We start from the raw sequence: 18,103 nt of genomic DNA on the forward strand, positions 1-18,103 counted from the left end.
AAAATAAACATGAAACTAACACCAAAACAAAGAGATTATTACATTAAACCCACATAACAATATTAATAAAACCCTCTTTGCAGTTACTAATGATGTATTACTGCGTATCCACTGAAAAAAAAAAAATGCTAGTGACCATGAATCATCTCCACACAAACTATTGGATATAGCACACATTTATCCGGGTCTAACGTTTAAACATTGTTACATGCTTCAACAGTTTTATACCTATAGATTTTATTTTAGTTGAGTCGTGATAATTTGAGAAGCTTACACTGTTCAAACACAGGCTCACTGTCTGCCGCTATATGTAACCAACAAAAAATATGCACAGTTTGGATTAAATGAAAATATAGTCAAATATTTCATTAGCATGTTTTTTGTGTTTTGCTCTGGTACCAAACTGGGACTGGGACAACACTACTTTAAAACCATTAAGAAATCATTTCCAGTGTGTTTTGGGACGTATTCCATTGAGTGATTTTAACAAGCCACCAATAAAAGGCTATCGTATTATAACCCCCACCATGGACCTCTGGATGATGGATTTAGTGAATGTAGTCTTGTGTTCACATCTGGAAATAATAAATATTAAATGTGAATTAAAGCTAGATAATAAATATCATTAATGAATGTGATTAAACGTATGTCTTTTACCTCAGGTTTGAAAGGCCTGAAGTATGGCGTGTGCACCGCAATCTGCTACAGAGTACCTCGAAAAGACCAGGAGAGACCTGGTGAAACACATGAAAAACCTTCCTCTGATCATTGAGAATCTTAAGCAGAAGAAGGTTTTCAATGACGATAACATCAATGATCTGAAAGCCAAGGACACAGAGTTTGATAAAGCCAGTTGTATACTGGACTGGGTCATTAAAAAAGGAGAACTGGCCAGTTATGAATTACTCAAGATTCTGGAAGAAACTAAGAAGAGGACATTAGATCCTGCTTTACACTCCTGGATCAGCTGTTTTCCCTTCAGAGATGAAGATGCACAGCCAAGCCGTTTATTTGGTGGGTAAAAAAAAAAAAGTATATTTTATATATATATGTATCCTTTTCTAATACAATATATAATTTTTTTTTTTTTTAATTTTAGGTACAAAGTCCTGTAAAAACTACCAGACACAGCTCAAAAAGAAAGCAGAAAGTTTACTGAAGGACCAAAGGGAAAGTTGCTGTAAATATCTGGATGACAAGGTACAAGGAAACTTCAGTTTTATTCCTCTTGTTTTAGAGACCGGCTCTGCGGTAAAAACTCCCCAATGCGAAATATATTTGAAAAACAAAAATTGCAAAAAACGGAGAGCTTACATTCCTACCGAGGGTCAAGCGTTATCACCTGAGGACCCCCTGAGATGGAAAGACAAAAGCATCCTCATCATCGGCAAACCTGGAGTAGGAAAGACTTCAGTTGTCCAGGAAATGCTGCGTGTTTGGGCAGAGAAGGATGGCAGAGAGATAGACTACATGTTTTACTTTGATCAAAGTGTTCTGGCTCACAATAGTGTTGCCAGCTTGGAATCTCTTTTGTTTGATGTGTATATAAAACCAATGGAAAAAGACCAAAAAGAAGTGTTTCAAGATATTGTGGAAAACTCTGAGAATGTTGTCATCGTGTTTGATGGTGTGATGGATTTGGGAAAAAAATCCATCTTGAGGAAGATCATGAAGCACGAGCTCCTGCCGGAAGCCAAGATTGTGATCACATGCAGATCAGAGGAGGAAGATGATCCACTTTTCTCTGACTGGCCGACACGGACCGTGTATGTACAAGGATTCAGTGCAGAGTCTATCAACACTTACTATCAGAAGATGTTGGGTCATGATCCTGTTCTTCTAGAAGTTGTTTTGAAGAATCAAGAGCTCTTCAGTCTTAGTCATGTGCCATTGTATGCATTCATGATTGTAGAATTAATTAATTTTAAAAATGACACTGTATGCAACTATCATCACACAGTCACTGAAATCTACATCCACATTTTCCGTTTTGCTGTGAAGAAACATGGAGATAAACAAAATAAGCAAATAGACAAGTATCTGAAAGAGAAGAAGGATCAGATTCATAGATTGATGAAAAATGCTTTCGATGGCACTATGAAGAAGTGCCTGAACCTTCCAGATTTTAGCAGTGATGAGACGGACATTTGTCATGCTTTTCTGAAAATGATCACAACAACAGACTCGCCAACATCTGCAACTACACACTGTGCGTTTCTCCACAACACAATGCAGGATTTCTTCTCCGCTTTGTGGCTTCTTGGACATCCAGATGAAGTTGAGAAAGTCCTACAGCTCTGTCAGACTGAAGAGCATAAACACATGAGATATGTTCTTCCTTTCTTATGTGGACTTCTGAGTGAACACAACACCAGACTCCTCAAATGTCTCTTCACAGAGGATCAGATACAGAAAACATCTGACTGGTTGACTGAGAAGCGTGTGGACACATTTCTTCAAGCTCACAGTGAGAGTGAAGAGTTTGATCTTCTCTATGTGTGTCAGTGCTTGTATGAGCTCCAGTCTCCTAAAGCCTGCTTAATGTTCCTGGAGAAGATGAACCATCAGATTGAACCAGAAGTGGATCTCGATCCTCATCAGTGTTGTGCTCTGTCTTATGTGATTGGTCAGTCCAGAGATAAAGAGGTTTATCTGAATCTGGACGACTGTGATGTAGCTGATGTGGGAATGATCATGCTGCTCAGCTGCTCTCCAAACATCAGGTACTAGAATCTGTAGTGGTTTAAAGCGGATCTATTATTCCCTTCTTACAAGAAGTAATATAAGTCTAAGGCGTCCCTGTGATGTGTCTGTGAAGTGCATGCATGCATCTTGCTGTAACTGGTCTCAGCTCATCTCAAACAAGCCTCTATCTTCTCTCGTGTGTGTGCAGTGGTCAGTCTGTCTCTCTCATCTTGCACTGTGTGAATGTAGGTCAGTGAGTTATTCTTACAGGGGGTGCTTTGTGAGTCTCTGCTGCACTTAGATTAGTAACTAACATCCTGTGTGTAGGAATAAGTTGGCATTCTGTAAGGTTATTTGTTCTAAACCTAATGGAAATTCTCTTTGTTGCAGGGTAAAGACTTGTAAAGAACCGCTGAAGCAAATCATATTTTTTGTAGAATTCTTCCATAAATCATTAAATCAATGTGACTGCAAACTTTTTGAGTTGAGAGGAAGAGACAACTCAGGAACTTTAAATGCTCTGCTGGATCTGTGCTCACATGTGAAGAACTATGAGACTCAAACAGGCAGGAGTTTTCTTCCAGCATTACAGTCAGTTTTCCAGTTACGTGATGTCTGGATCATAGATCTCTCAGAGAGAAAGAGCTCGATCCTCCTGGAAGTGCTGAAGCTCCAGACAGAAAAGAAACCAGTCGAGCTGAGTGGATTGTCAGTGGAAGAGAGTGATGTGAAGAGTTTCCTTCAGTGTCTGCCACACGTCTCAAAGCTGAGGTGAGAACATCTCTGATATCTTAAAGTTATTGTGAAGTATGATCTCTTTTTTTTTGTGGCACCGGCTAAATCTAAGAGCAGTTTTTGTGCAGAGTGACATACAGCTGGCCGTTAGAGTGAATACTCATCATATCTGTAGATCTTTGAGTGGAAATGATGAGTGTATTTATGGGGCATCTTTGTAGATTCAGCCATCAGATGATAGCAAAGCACATGTGCTAAATGATGAAGCTGTTCTGGTGTGTTTAAAGAGTATTTAATAGATATGTGCTTGTTATTAAAGGATACAGTTACTGCAAAAAAGTTTTATAACTTTTACATTTGCCCTGATAAATAACTTTTGCGCTTGCTTATCTTTTGCATTCTCTTGTAAATATATTTGTGTTCACTTTCAAATCTATTGCATTCCCCTCACAAAGATATTATCGTTCTCTCACAAAACTAGTTGATTTCAGACAAACATTCCTGTTTAGTTTCCTGCTCGCAGTGGTTCATACAGCTCTGTACATTCACAACGGAGCGGTTCAGAGAGGTTTATTTTGACCTTGGACTCAAGTATAAAGAAACACAGAGAGACATCTTGAAGTGCTGCTTGCTGAAAGGACCCGAAGTAATCCCAGAAAGTGCTCTTTGATTCGCATTGAAGCAACTGTTACATGAAAGGAATCCAAGACACTTCTTCAGCATTTAAAATGACTAAAACACTGTACATTATACTATATCATTGTTAAAAAGGCCCGCTGTAAATTCTTTTATTTTGAAGTTTTCTGTCAATCAGCAAGTGTTTGATTGTACTGTCAATGCAGCAACCTAAAGACACTATGCTCCGCCCATTTCCAGCAGGTGGCAGTGATTAGCGTTTGTTACAAATTGCCTGCACAGAGTAGGTGAAAGCAAATGGACTAAAGGCTTTCTCAAGTTTTGGTGTTGTGTGCGTATGTTAGTTGAACCAAACCACACACAGATGGAAACACCAATGTAATGTCTGCACTTACGTGCTCAACATTTATGGAATTGTTGTGAAAAATAAAAGCATCAAGATCTTAAAACGGCATCTTTATGTCTCTGACCGGACATCTGTGGTGAACTAGTCCCCCCACTGGCAACCCCAACTGGTTTAGCTGTACCAGTTTTCTTTAAATATATTATATTATATATTATATTATATTATATTATATTATATTATATTATATTATAAAATCACAATATTTATGTAAAATACAAGATTAGTTTTATACCTATTGGTATACATACTGTATTTTTTTTAAATTGTGCTAATATTTGCTTTTGTGATTAATTTGTTATTAATGGCCAGTATGTGTCATGTAGATGTAATTTACACACACCTTGACAATATAATCGCCATCGGCTAGTACATTTTTAGTTTACTCACCAGACTAATAAACTATTTTACACACACACACACACACACAAATCTAATCAGCTTATCTTTGTAAAATAGCACAGCTCCTTAAACTAAGCTTCTTAGTCAATCAAGCATTATATACTGGTATTATTATAATTAAGCACAATTTAATGATAGAACTTTAATAATTAGAACTAAAACGTGGTAACCATGTATGAATGCATTTTTGTAATTTTAACTGAACTTAAAGGTCCCCTTCTACGTGATCCCATGTTTCAAACTTTAGTTAGTGTGTAATGTTGTTGTTGTTAGAGTATAAATAATATCTGTAAAATTCTAAAGCTCAAAGTTCAATGCCAAGCGAGATATTTTAACACAATTTGTCTACATCAAACGACCAGTTTGGACTACAGCCCTCTAGCTCCTGCAGTAATGACGTCACCAAAACAGTTTTTTGACTAACCTCCGCCCACCGGAATACACAAAAAAGGGGGGCGTGGCCTTGTTGCGTTCCGACGGAGAAGGAAGAGCTGGGTTTGTGCTTGTCGCCATGTCGTTGAAATGCTGTTATTTTCATCTCGGAGTCCAATCATCTTTGTTTGGCCTTCTCAGGGATGCTGTACTTAGAGATAAATGGTTACAATTTATGTTTAACTTGGTTCCCGAAAATTATAATCCACATGTAAAACTATGTTCAGCACATTTTGCTGAGGATAGCTTCCTCAATCTCAGTCAGTTTAATGCCAGATTCGCACATAGATTATTCTTGAAAGATGGAGCAGTTCCCTCTTTGTCTGGAGAAGGTGTTGTTTATGAACCACAAAAAGAAAGTGTATTTTATTATTTAAGTTGGTGCATTTAACTGTAATTTATTACACAAAGGCCAATGCTGTTCAGCTTTGTTAACTAGATGGTAGGGCTGTGCAATAAATCGAATGTGTTTTTTCATGCGCATCTCGTCAGTAAAGGCTCCAGCACGTGCGTTCAGATCAGGATTGCCAAGTTTTCAAAACAAATCCTGCCCACTTGCTTTTCAAAACTACTCCAAAACTAGCCCAATCGCATTTCCAGGAGGGCAGCGTGTGCTAAGCTGGTGTCGAATAAGTAAGTAAAATTGGTTGCATATGCGAGTGATTTTTTCGCAATGTAAAGGGTTGGCAGTGATAGATTTTTGTCTTTTTTGTTTTGTTTTTAAGTTCACAACACAATTTGATGCATACATACCGTATATGATACATGCTATATTAAAAGCAGTAAGCATAAATTAATGAAAATAAATGACTTTTTAAAACTGAGTACAATTTAACCTATTTACGTTGATATATTGAATAAGTACATAAGGTTATATGTAAGGCTATATTGAATACTGATTGTGTCAGTTTATCCCGTTTTTGATTAAAATGAAGCATTATTTAATAATCTCCTTTCAAATGTAGCAGCAGCACTTTTGCTTTGCTGCGTCTCATGAAACTTCATCTTTTACTGTCCCTTCAATAAGAAGTCTTGGCATTCAGTGTGAGTGTGAGAATTCATTTCTGACATTTAAAGTTGAATTTTAACAAGTGTTTATTGTGAGCTGAAAACGATGTAATCATATAGTAGCTGCAATAATTTCTGTGACTTCTGTTTATTCACATTTATCATTTCTATTTTGTTACAGATTCTCTGATATGAGTAAAAGCGTTCTTCATGAATTTCTTCTGAGTCTCTTCATTAAAGCAGCAGAGATCGAGACCCAGACAGGAGAACAGATGCTGGAACAGTTAGCATCAGTCTGCACCAGCTCTTCCGATAATAGACAGACTTACATATTTGATGATTGGGATTTCCTGCTGGATCTGTACTCTCGTGTGAAGAACTTTGAGACTCAAATAGGCAGGAGTTTTCTTCCAGCATTACAGTCAGTTTTCCAGTTACGTGATGTCTGGTTCATAGATCTCTCAGAGAGAAAGAGCTCAGTCCTCCTGGAAATGTTGAAGCTCCAGACAGAGAAGAAAACAGTCGAGCTGAGAAGATGTTCAGATGAAGAGAGTGACGTGAAGAGTCTCCTTCAGTGTCTGCCACACATCTCAAAGCTGAGGTGAGAACATGTCTGTTATCTTACAGTTATTTTGAAATATGATTCCTGTATAAACTGTGACATGTTTTCTGGTCTTAATTAGGGTTGGGTACCGAAACCTAGTACAAATATGGCACCGGTACTTATGTAATCAGTATGTACTAGAACAGAATCAGAACACAGATTTCGGTGCCATGCCTGAGCGATCGATTGAAATATTTGTCTTCTCCGGAACAGACTTAAGAAGCATTATCACTGGCACTTCATGTGTTTTAAGCTAAACATGCTAAAATTAAAATGCCTAAAGCTAAACTTCTCTTGTTTTCACATTTCTTAACATGTTGTCCAACAGCAGAGAACATTAAGCGTTTCACTCCACAACAGCAGTCCGATGCTTCCTTGTGTGATCTGATGTGGCTTCTTGTCATAGAACGAGGCAGAAAATATGTTCCATAGGCTACTTTAAACAGAATACATAGATTATTAATGGATTATAAATATACTTCATTATAGTGCTGGACGGTATACCGGTTCATACCGAAAACCGGTGTATATTTTCGTTACGATATTCATTTTTAATATACCGCCATAACGATGTATTTAATTACTCAACGTTTGGAATGAACGTTATGTTACGCCGCGGCCACGTGACACAGTTTCAGACGGACCCTTTACAATTAGGGATATACCGGTTGACCGGCCACAAATCGGAACCGGACAGTTTTTGCTTAAAATACGTGATCGGCAATCGGCCGGTTTTTGGTCTTTTTTTTTCGGGCCGATTTTTCTGGAAGTGCGCCCGCGTGCACAGACTACATTGTAATCATTCGCTATCATGTCATTTGTGTAGTAGTATTTCGAAATCTGTGCACAGGACACAGACAACCATTCAGGGCTGGAAGTGCAGAGCTACACGTCTGAGGCACAGATAGCAGGAAGCGAACAGCCGACTGCACAAAATAAGAGTCCCTTTCCTCGCTCACTGAAGCTGCACAAGTGTATCTGTACCTGTCTGCACCCTGCACAGGCAGAGACAGTGAAGGGACAAAACTGAAATCCTTTTTTTCTTTTTTTGTAAAGTAGAACTAGGATACATTTTTGAAAAGCCAGAAGTAAACGTCAGTTCTGTATAGAATGATTATTTATATTTTACCTTAAAATAATTTTTTTTTAATAAAAGCTTAATTTGATTTAAAAATCACTTGCTGTAGCACACTGAAGTGTTTCATTCATCCAATTGTAAAAAATTGGGTAATGATTCACATCTATATATATCTTTTTTTTTTTTAACTTGAGCCAATAGTTATTTATTTTTAATAGGCTCAATTAAAAAAAATATTTTTAATTTTTTTTTTTTTTTTTTTGGATGAATGAAACACTTTGCATCTTTATTTTATTCGCACCCACATTATTTGATTTTAGCATTTTGGAATAATGTATTTATATAGCATGCATGTATTTAGTCTCACTGGTAAATACCTTTTTTAATTTAAAACCAAATTTAAAAACTAAAACAAATACTGAACTCTGATTAAGGAACATCATATTGAATGTGTGTTGATTGTGTTTTTTGTACTTTTGAACTATGCAGTTATTGCCTTTAATTTCACATGGTTACAGTTAATCTTCAGTTCTATGTAGTTTCAACCCAATTCAAAAACAAAAGCTAAATGCTAATGTCTGTACCATCTATGTTTGTATTGAATGTAGGCTACTTACTGTGCAGTTACTGCCGTCAATTTCAGATGGTTATGGTTATTGTTTTAAATAGCCAAAAGCCAGTCTGGCCTATTAAATACCAAATAAACATCTTGTTTATGCATACTTTCCTTCTTTTTTGTTTGTTGCTTAAAGAAATAAAAAATCGGAAATCGGTATCGGAATCGACCAGTTTGCTTGTAAAAAATCTGTATTGGAATCGGCCATGAAAAAACAAGATCGTGCATCACTATTTACAATGTTGCACTTCTAAGCGACTGCAAGGCGTGGTGAGGACAGTAGTGCTCTGGTGTATCGCTATAACGCCTGTTTCATACATACTCTGTCTGCAGTGCGTATGCGTTGCATATTTTTTTACACACCAATGTTAACGGATTCCAGTGTTCATACTGCACAAGTTTGCGGTCCGTCAGTGCGTTCCAGAAGCTGTGCGTCTGCTGCAGTCGTTTACGTACCGAGTCTATTTTTCCTGTGCTGCATGCATATATATATTCACTTTTATGGAGGCAGAAAAACAAAGTTCATTAAGATCCGTGGGATTGCTTGTGGTAAAGATTTAAATGCAAAAGGCACGAGACGGTTTCTGTCTGTGGTGTTTTAATTTTAAATATTTTAAGAGAAAAGTAGGCTAATTATAGTGTTTAAATGTTTTTAAAAATCTTCCAAGCACGTCTTGGAATATTCAACTAGCAGAAAATGCATTGTACAACTGATTATGCATAGAAAAAAATAAATAAATAAAAAACCCGTCATAAACCGGGAAACTGGCATAATCTAGAAAAAAAAAAACATCTCAGCACTCTAAATAGGCATAGGCTCATTTAGCCTATAAATACCCAACGCACCAATAAAAACGAGTTTTTTAAAACAAATTAATTTAAATTAAATTAAGATAAATTTTAAATTAAGATGGGTATTTGGCAATAACGAAATTAAGATAAAGGCTCTGCCGGATTTGCTTCGCCAATATAAGCTGACATTTAATAAAAGAATCATGCCAACATTAGCGTAAATACTCTGTCCACATTATGCATTTAAACCTTAATGAATATATAGTTATCATTTGAAAAGCATTTACTCACAGAGATTAGGCTAAGCCTACATGTTTTTGTGGAGAAAAATGAATGAATCCACTGTAGATGTCTTCAGTGCGTTCCTGCGCTCAATGATGGTGCGTCATTATTCACTCATCATTCTCATTATAAACATAGTCAAAACTTTTCCACACCTCAGACTTTGCTTTAGTTGCTAGTGAAACCAAAACGTATTTTCAGAGGCGGCAAGCCTCCGTTACACCTACTCCGCATCCATTACATCACATGACCGCTCGTTTACCTCACAAACCGGAGCGCGAGCCCGCGTAAGATGATATAAATTAAGCCCGAACCCGACCGAACCCGAGTTTTGTTACATGTATATTTTTTAATTGTTTAATTATTTTTTAATTAATAGTTTGGTCAAAATCGATTCCCTATTTTCATTTTCGAAACTTTTTATGGTTGGTCCGATAAATTGTGCAATCGATTTTCGAACGAAAGTGACAGCCCTAATGGCTTGAATAACACAGATAAATTATATTCGAGTACTACAGTCGAGCGTTTATTGTCTTTTGTTTTATCACTCAAAACAGGTATACGTTCTGCTTCCTCAGTTACAGCTATAAGAGCGATGTCTGTCTCCATATCAGGGATTCAGTGTTGCAACTCATTTTTCAGGGAAGCTGCTAAATGAAGATCGATTTGTTGCTATAAGTTGCTAAATGACGTTGTGATTTCATCGTGTGATGATGTCATTGCCTAGCCGTTTTTATGTAGAATACACAACGAGATTACTCAAATCTCAGTGAAGTTTTTTTTATGTTATTTGTTCATAAAAAGATTAACTTTATAATTAATTATAAACAAAATATTTTAAATTGTAAAAGTAACCATTAACATCTTTATGATCAGATTTTTTATAGCATTGAATTATTGAACAGTTACACATTTGATGTATTTTCTTATTAACTAGTAAAACTGTATATTCTGAACAATTATAGTTTAAGCAGTGTACTGGTAGTTAGTGTGCTACACAAAAGTCTGTAAAATAGGACACAATGTGCAGTTAATATGAAGAACAATCCGTATTTATTTTTCACAGGTGTTTCATCTGTGTGTTAAATTCATTGTATTTTGTGTTTTAAGGTTACAGGGTTAAGTGTCTGGTCTGTGTTTCCCTGGGTGTCCACTAGTGGTCTCACTTCCCCATAGTCACCCCACTGCAGGCACTACATTTCCCACAAGTCTTTGTCCCATTCATCACTGTTTATTGCACACCTGTTAATTGCACTCAACTCTCCCCACTTTCATCATTTTCACCTGTCCTTATAAACCCGGTTTGTTTAATGGAGTCTTTGTTTTCTGGCACCCTGCTTTCTCGTGTTCCCTAGTGTTTTTCACGTTTCTTGTTTTGGACTGCTTTTCTGTTATTGACCTTTTGCCTGTTTTGGATTTAGATTTTTGGATTCCCCATTAAACACTGCAAATGTATCTCTCGTTTTGTGTGTGCATTCGTAACATAAGGACCCCTACCATGCCCAGATCCAGCAGTGTGGGATTTCGTATCCGTTCCCTAGCCAGCATGTAGGAGCGGAGGGGGAGGTTCCTGAACCTAATCACCGTCCATCAAAGGGGGAGTGAGGTGGGTGGTTTTGCTCAGATCTTTTGGATGATGTCAGTAGGGCTGGGTTATAATGATGAAGCACTGAAGGACCTGTTTAAAAATTGTCTGGATAACCACTTGCCTGGGTGGGAGATGAAGGGGCTGGAGGTCCTGGACTTTTGGGGGTTCACCAGTTACCTTCACCATCGTAGTCAATGGGATACACCGACTACACCCATCTCTCCAGACACAATGGCCACCAGGGCAAATTCAAGTCACCAATGATCTTCATGAGTCAAGTCAAGTCACCAATGATCTTCATGAGTCAAGTCAAGACACAGTTGATCTTCCTGAACAAGGTCAGGTTACATTAACCTTAATGAGTCAAGTCAAGCCAAAGTAGATATTCCTGAACCCAGTCAAATCACCACAGCTCTACCAGAGCCTTGTTACGTCTCAGCTGAACTTCCAGAGCCTTGTCACGTCTCAGCGGAACTTCCAGAGTGCTCGTCCTATCCTGTCATGGCCATGGAGGCTCTGCTCCACCCTGGGGGTTTCAGTCTCGTCTGCTCAGCTGTGGTGGTCCTCTGTGCAGCCCTGGTGGGCTTCTGTCTTGTTTGCATGGCTGTGGTGGTCCTCAGCTATGCCCTGGTGGGCTTCTGTCTCATCTGCACGGCTGTGGTGGTCCCCTGCTCTGCCCTAGGGGGTTTCTGTTTTGTCTGCTTGGCTGTGGTGGTTCTCTGTGCCACCTTGGTGGGCCTCTGTCTCGACCGCACAGTTGTGGTGGTCCTCTGCTCAGCCCTGGGGGGCTTCTGTCTCGTTTGCACGGCTGTGGTTGTCCTCTGCACCACCCTGGTGGGCCTCTGTCTCAACTGCACTGTTGTGGTGGTCCTCTGCGCCACCCTTGTGGACTTCTGACTCGTCTGCATGGCTGTGTTGGTCCACTGCTCTGCCCTGGTGGGGCTTCTGTCTTGTCTGCTCGGCTGTGGTGGTCCTCTGCTCCGCCCTGGTGGGCTTCTGTCCCGTCTGCTCTGCTGTGGTGGGCCCCAGTTCTGCCTGCACCGCCCGGTGTGCTCGAGTTCCACCTGCTCCACGCTGGATTCTTGCTCTGTGGGATCTTCCCTAGGCCCTGAACATTCCGTTCAGTCCTGGTCTCCTTGTTGTTGTTGTTGTTGTTGTTTTCCACTTCCTGTTCCTTTTCCCCTCTATGGACCTGGCCCTCCGTCCCTCCCTCTGATCCTCCACCTGTCCACCTCCCTCCTGGTCTCTTTGTTCTTGTGTTCTGTGGAGCATCTGCTAGCTGCTCTTTGGGTGGTCCTCAAAGAGCACGGCTGTGGTGGTCCTCTGCTCTGCCCTAGGGGGTTTCTGTTTTGTCTGGTTGGCATAGTTAATTGCACACCTGTTAATTGCACTCAGCTGTCCCCATCATTTTCAACTGTCCTTATAAACCCGGTTTGTTTCTTTTTTCCAAGATGGCGCCACCGAGTTCACGGATTTAGCATTAAGCTTTGTAAACATTTAACATTTAATCATTTAGCAGACGTTTTTATCCAAAGTGACTTACAAATGAGAACAATAGAAGCAGTCAGGTCAACAAGAGAACAACAACAGCATACAAGTGCCATGACAAGTCTCAGTTAGTCTAATATAGAACGCATAGTCAGGTTTTTTTGTTGTTGTTTTTTTTATAAATGCAAAGACAAGAAAAGGAAAAGTGCTAGTGTTAGTTGGTTAAGTGCGGGCAAAAAAGATGAGTCTTTTAGATGTTTCTTGAAAATGAGTAAAGACTCATTTGTACGAATTGAGATTGGGAGGTCATTCCACCAGGTGGGCACAGTCCAGGAAAAGGTCCGTGAGAGTGATTTTGAACTTCTTTGGGATGGTACCACAAGGCATAGTTCACTTGCAGAGCGCAAACTTCTGGAGGGCACATAAGATTTAACCAATGAGTTTAGATAAGTTGGTGCCGTGCCAGTAGTTGTCTTATAGGCTAGCATCAGTACCTTGAATTTGATGCGAGCAGCTACTGGTAACCAGTGTAACCTGATGAGGAGTGGAGTAACGTGAGCTTTTTTTGACTCATTGAAGACAACCCTCACTGCTGCATTTTGGATCAATTGCAGAGGCTTGACATTACATGCAGGAAGGACCGCCAGGAGAGCATTACAATAGTCCAGTCTGGAGAGAACAAGAGCTTGGACAAGAAGTTGGGTTGCTTGCTCTGACAGGAAGGGTCTAATCTTCCTAATGTTGTATAAGGCAAACCTGCAGGACCGGGTAGTTGTAGCAATGTGGTCTGTGAAGCTTAACTGAGGATCCATCACAACTCCTAGGTTTCTGGCTGTCCTCGAAGGAGTAATGGTTGATGAGCCCAGCTGGATAGAGAAGTTGTGATGAAGCAATGGGTTAGCTGGAATCACCAGGAGTTCTGTCTTTGTAAGGTTAAGATTAAGGGGATGGTCATTCATCCAGCTAGAAATGTCCCTCAGACAGGCTGAGATGCGAGCAGCTAACACGCTAGCCGAACAAGCTATGGACACATTAACTATAAGAACATTATCTAATCAGAAACTGTGGGTGGACAGATCAATCCGTGCAGCCGTAAACGAACGCACTGCTGCTTACAACGCCAGTCTTCTGTCTGGAAACATGAGTGAGTAATAAGCATCGTGCTATGCTCTCCGACGCGGAGTAAGAGCCGCCAAACACAGATACAGGCAACGGTCACATTTCCAGATAAATGACTCCCAACTAGAGGTCTTCACAGTGCACCCGAGACCCGTCGACCCCGGACCCGACCCGGGACCCGTACGGGTTCGGGTCTATATTTTAAATCATCAGCCGGGTCCGGGTCGGTCCGTATCTATTACCTCGGGTCGCGGGTCTGTTTAACATTGTGTGTAATACCCGTGCGATCGGAGTCATCGGACTCGGAGAACATCCGGCCGTGATCAAAGACTGCTTGTGTTTTTTGTAACTGAGTGAGCCAAAAAAAGTGATCTCTCTCTCTCTCTCTCTCGCTCGCAGACTCAGAGTTAATACAAGTGCACGCACGGTATTAATGCTTGCAGACTTGACACACTCATGTTTAATATATTTCAAATCAGCAACACAATCTGAGGTGAACTGTCACATGAATGTTTTCTATGACGCTCAAATTGCATTAAAGCATTTTAGGTTGATACAGCTAGCACGCATGTGCAGTCTCGAGTGCATTTCATGTTTCTATGGCAAGCAGTGAGGGACACTTCGACCGCCAAACCGCGTTTTACATTTTCTCCCATTTTTATAATATTATAAATGAACCGTTTAATCTTAAAGTTTTAGTGGTTCAGATTCAGACTCGATGCAGAGCAGAGAGCACCGAGATCAGATAATAGCAAATAAATAACGTCAGCGGCCATGGCATTGCACGAGCGATTGTTATTATAGTTCAAAAGGGCAAACAGTGTAAGTTATTATGCGAATTAACTCGAGTCAGAATGTACATGTGCACAGTTGCATTTGTCATCCGTCACCGTGACATCAAGTGGACTTCTGAAGCTGAAATAATGAGTGGATTCAGCTTGGACTTGGAATAACGAGAGGAATAACATGAATAACTTTCTTGTCGGAGGATTGTAATGCATCACAGGCAGTCGGGTACAAGGAAGAGAGACTACGGCTCTTTAAATTAGGTAAGACAAAAAGCTGTATTCTTTCGCAACATGTTTATTGACTTGTAATAGCAATTTAAGGTGGAATATGTGAACATCGGGTCCAGTCGGGTCTGTGTCTTCCCGGCGGGTTCGGGTCCAGATTTCAAATAATATACGGGTCCGGGTCGGGTCCGGGTAGGCATTTCTCGGATCTACACGGGTCCGGGTCCAGCTTTTGAAATAACAGACGGGTCCGGGTCGGTTCGGTGTAGTACATTACGGGTCTCTGTCGGGTTTGGGCACGAATTTTTGGACCCGTGAAGACCTCTACTCCCAACGCATGTGGCAAGGACTAAGGACCATCTGTGCCTTTGGAAACAAATCCTCTGCAGAGATGAGAGCAGATCCGACGCTGACTGACGAGCTAAACACTTCCTAGGGCCGCTTTGAAAGCAATCTAAGCAGTGTGAGTCTGCCAATCAGCGCGTCAGGAAGCAGCAGTCAGAATAGCAATCATCATGTGATCACCGTGTCAGAGGACGAGGTTCGGAGGGCACTAAAGCGAGTGAATGTAAGGAATGCAGATGGACCTGATGGGATTTCTGGTCGTGTTCTGCAGTCCTGCGCTGATCAGCTCACTGGTTTGTTTACATCCATTTTTAATTATTCTCTTGCTACATCGGTGGTGGAATGGAATGGACTATCGTCCATTTGCCCTCACATCAATAGTCACAAAGGTCTTTGAGGGACTGGTTAAAAACTTAATCTGCTCCTCCATCACGGATACTTTGGACCCTCTTCAGTTTGCCTATCGCCCAAACAGATCCACCGATGATGCCATCTCTCACATCCTGCACTCTTCTCTCACACACATTGACAGCAATAAAAGGAACGATGTAAGGCTGCTATTTATTGACTATACCTCAGCTTTTAATATTATAGTCCCCTTAAAGCTAGCTTCTAATTTCATGCACCTCGGCCTGAATTCTTCACTCTGCAACTGGATTCTTGATTTCCTCACCGGCAGACCTCAAGTGGTGAAACTAGGACAGTACACATCTAACTCCATCACCCTGAACGTAGGAGCCCCACAGGGCTGTGTCCTGAGTTTCCTGCTCTACTCTCGCTACACACAAGACTGCGTGTCTTCGCACAGCTCCACATCTATAATCAAATTTGCTGATGATACTGTGGTTCTGGGCCTCATTCACAACAATAATGAGACCGCATACTTGGATGAGGTAGAGAAATTAACATCATGGTGCCAGGGCAACTGTCTCTTTCTGAATTTGAGCAAAACTAAAGAACTGATTGTGGATTTCAGGAAGAGACAGCTGCAGCCCTATACACCTCTTATGATCAGCGGGACCCCTGTGGAGAGGGTCAGCAGCTTCAAGTATCTTGGTGTAAACATCTCAGAGGACCTACACACATTCAAAGACAGGTTAATAAAGCCAGGCGAAGACTGTACCATCTGTGACAGCTGAGGAAATTCAGGGTCTCACCAGCAATCCTCAAAACTTTCTATTCAGGGGCTATAGAAAGTGTATTGACTCAGTGTATCTCAGTGTGGTATGGTAACCGCTCCAGTCAAGACTGCAAAGCCCTGCAGAGATTTATGCGCTTAGCTGAGCGCATCTCCGGGTCTGCTTTCCCCTCTCTGCAGGACATCTACCTCAAACGCTGCAGAAGCAGAGCTGCTAAAATCATCAAAGACTCCACCCACCCCAGTAACCATCTTTTCATTTTGCTGCCATCTGGTAAGCGCTTCCGTAGCCTGGTGGCAAAAACCGAGAGACTCAGCAAAAGTTTCTTCCCCCAGGCCATCAGGCTCCTAAACTCTAAACTAGCCTCTTAATATCTTCATGTCTCCACTTAATGTTCACTTTATCAGTAAGATATTCATCATTCACTACCTCACACTGACACACTGACAGTGTCAACCTGTTTGCACATATGCCTCTTGTACATTCCTGTGTATCTTAATATTTAAGACTACAGTATAATGCTCACATGCACATTGTACATCCCTGTGTATCTTAATATTTAAGACTACAGTTTACTTTCATGCACATTATTTTGCGTTCAATATTTAATTATACAATATACATCTTTTTTATATTTTATTATTTTTGTTTACTTTTATTTCATTCTTACATAGCTATATTTATGTATATTTTCATCTGTGTTGTCTTCTTTAATAATTGCACTGTCCATGGAGCGGACCTGACTCACATTTCACTGCTGGTTATATATGCTATATATAATTCTGTATGTGATGAATAACAATCTTGAATCTTGAATCTCTTGAATCTGTTTCATGGAGTCCTTATTTTCTATCACCCTACTCGTGTTTCTTGTTTTGGACAGCTTTTCTGTTATTGACCTTTTGCCTGTTTTGGATTTAGATTTTTGGATTCCCCATTAAACACCGCAACGGGATCTCTCGTTTTATGTGTGCATTCGTAACCGTACCTAACTGAATAACAATTATATATACACAAGCTAATAACATGCTATATCATTTATTATTGACTGATTGAAAAAAAAAATTGCTGGGGTAGTCTGAAAATTTGCTAAATCTAGCAACAAAATTGCCAAGTTGTCGACACAGAAGGGAGTTCCTGGAGGTCATGAGTTCTCTTCTTCTGGGACTGGATATGTGTGTGTTTCATGTGAGAGGGCGTCCAATGTGAATGAAACTGACATCATTTGTTTACAGTGCTCATGGCCAATCCATCATTTGTTGGGGAATTTTTATTGATTTATTTATTTTTAATAAGTATTGGTGTAGGCACTGGAACAGTTTTAAAAGTATAGATTTGGCACTGGTATCGGGGGGAAAAAATTATACCCAACCCTAGTCTGAATGAGTGTCTTTAGGGGCTCTGTTTGTTTCAGTGTTAGCTAAAGAGTGATGTATTCTTATCATTAACTACATCTGATATCTTTTTGTGTTTCACCGGCTAAATCTAAGATCAGTTTTTGTGCAGAGTGAGATACAGCTGGCCGAGAGTCTGAATACTCATCATATCTATATTTCTCTCTCTCTCTGGTAAATGAACACTTGATGTATAACACTGTTCTGAGAATAAAATGTTTAAGCTTGTTTTCAGAAAGCCAGTGCTTTTATCCTCAGTGGAGAGAGAGCTTGCATGTGGTTGATAAATTTACAAAAACAAGTAAACATTTCTCAGATAATTCTGTACTGCACTCCTGTGAAGA

At 40.1% G+C, this 18,103-nt stretch overlaps 1 protein-coding gene across 1 annotated transcript in view; it reads left to right on the forward strand.

Annotated features, from left to right (window-relative positions):
- Positions 1-668: 668 nt before the first annotated feature.
- The window catches only part of LOC113054217 (uncharacterized), a 33,797-nt gene continuing 16,362 nt past the window's right edge, over positions 669-18,103 (forward strand). Inside the window, exons 1-4 of the mRNA XM_026219591.1 lie at positions 669-1,014; positions 1,100-2,723; positions 3,076-3,456; positions 6,483-6,902. Of these exons, the coding sequence (XP_026075376.1) occupies positions 681-1,014; positions 1,100-2,723; positions 3,076-3,456; positions 6,483-6,902 (2,759 nt within the window). The 5' untranslated portion in view covers positions 669-680. The remainder of the gene's footprint in view (positions 1,015-1,099; positions 2,724-3,075; positions 3,457-6,482; positions 6,903-18,103) is intronic.

This window comes from Carassius auratus, chromosome 3 (assembly GCF_003368295.1).
Source record: "Carassius auratus strain Wakin chromosome 3, ASM336829v1, whole genome shotgun sequence".
NCBI lineage: Eukaryota > Metazoa > Chordata > Actinopteri > Cypriniformes > Cyprinidae > Carassius > Carassius auratus.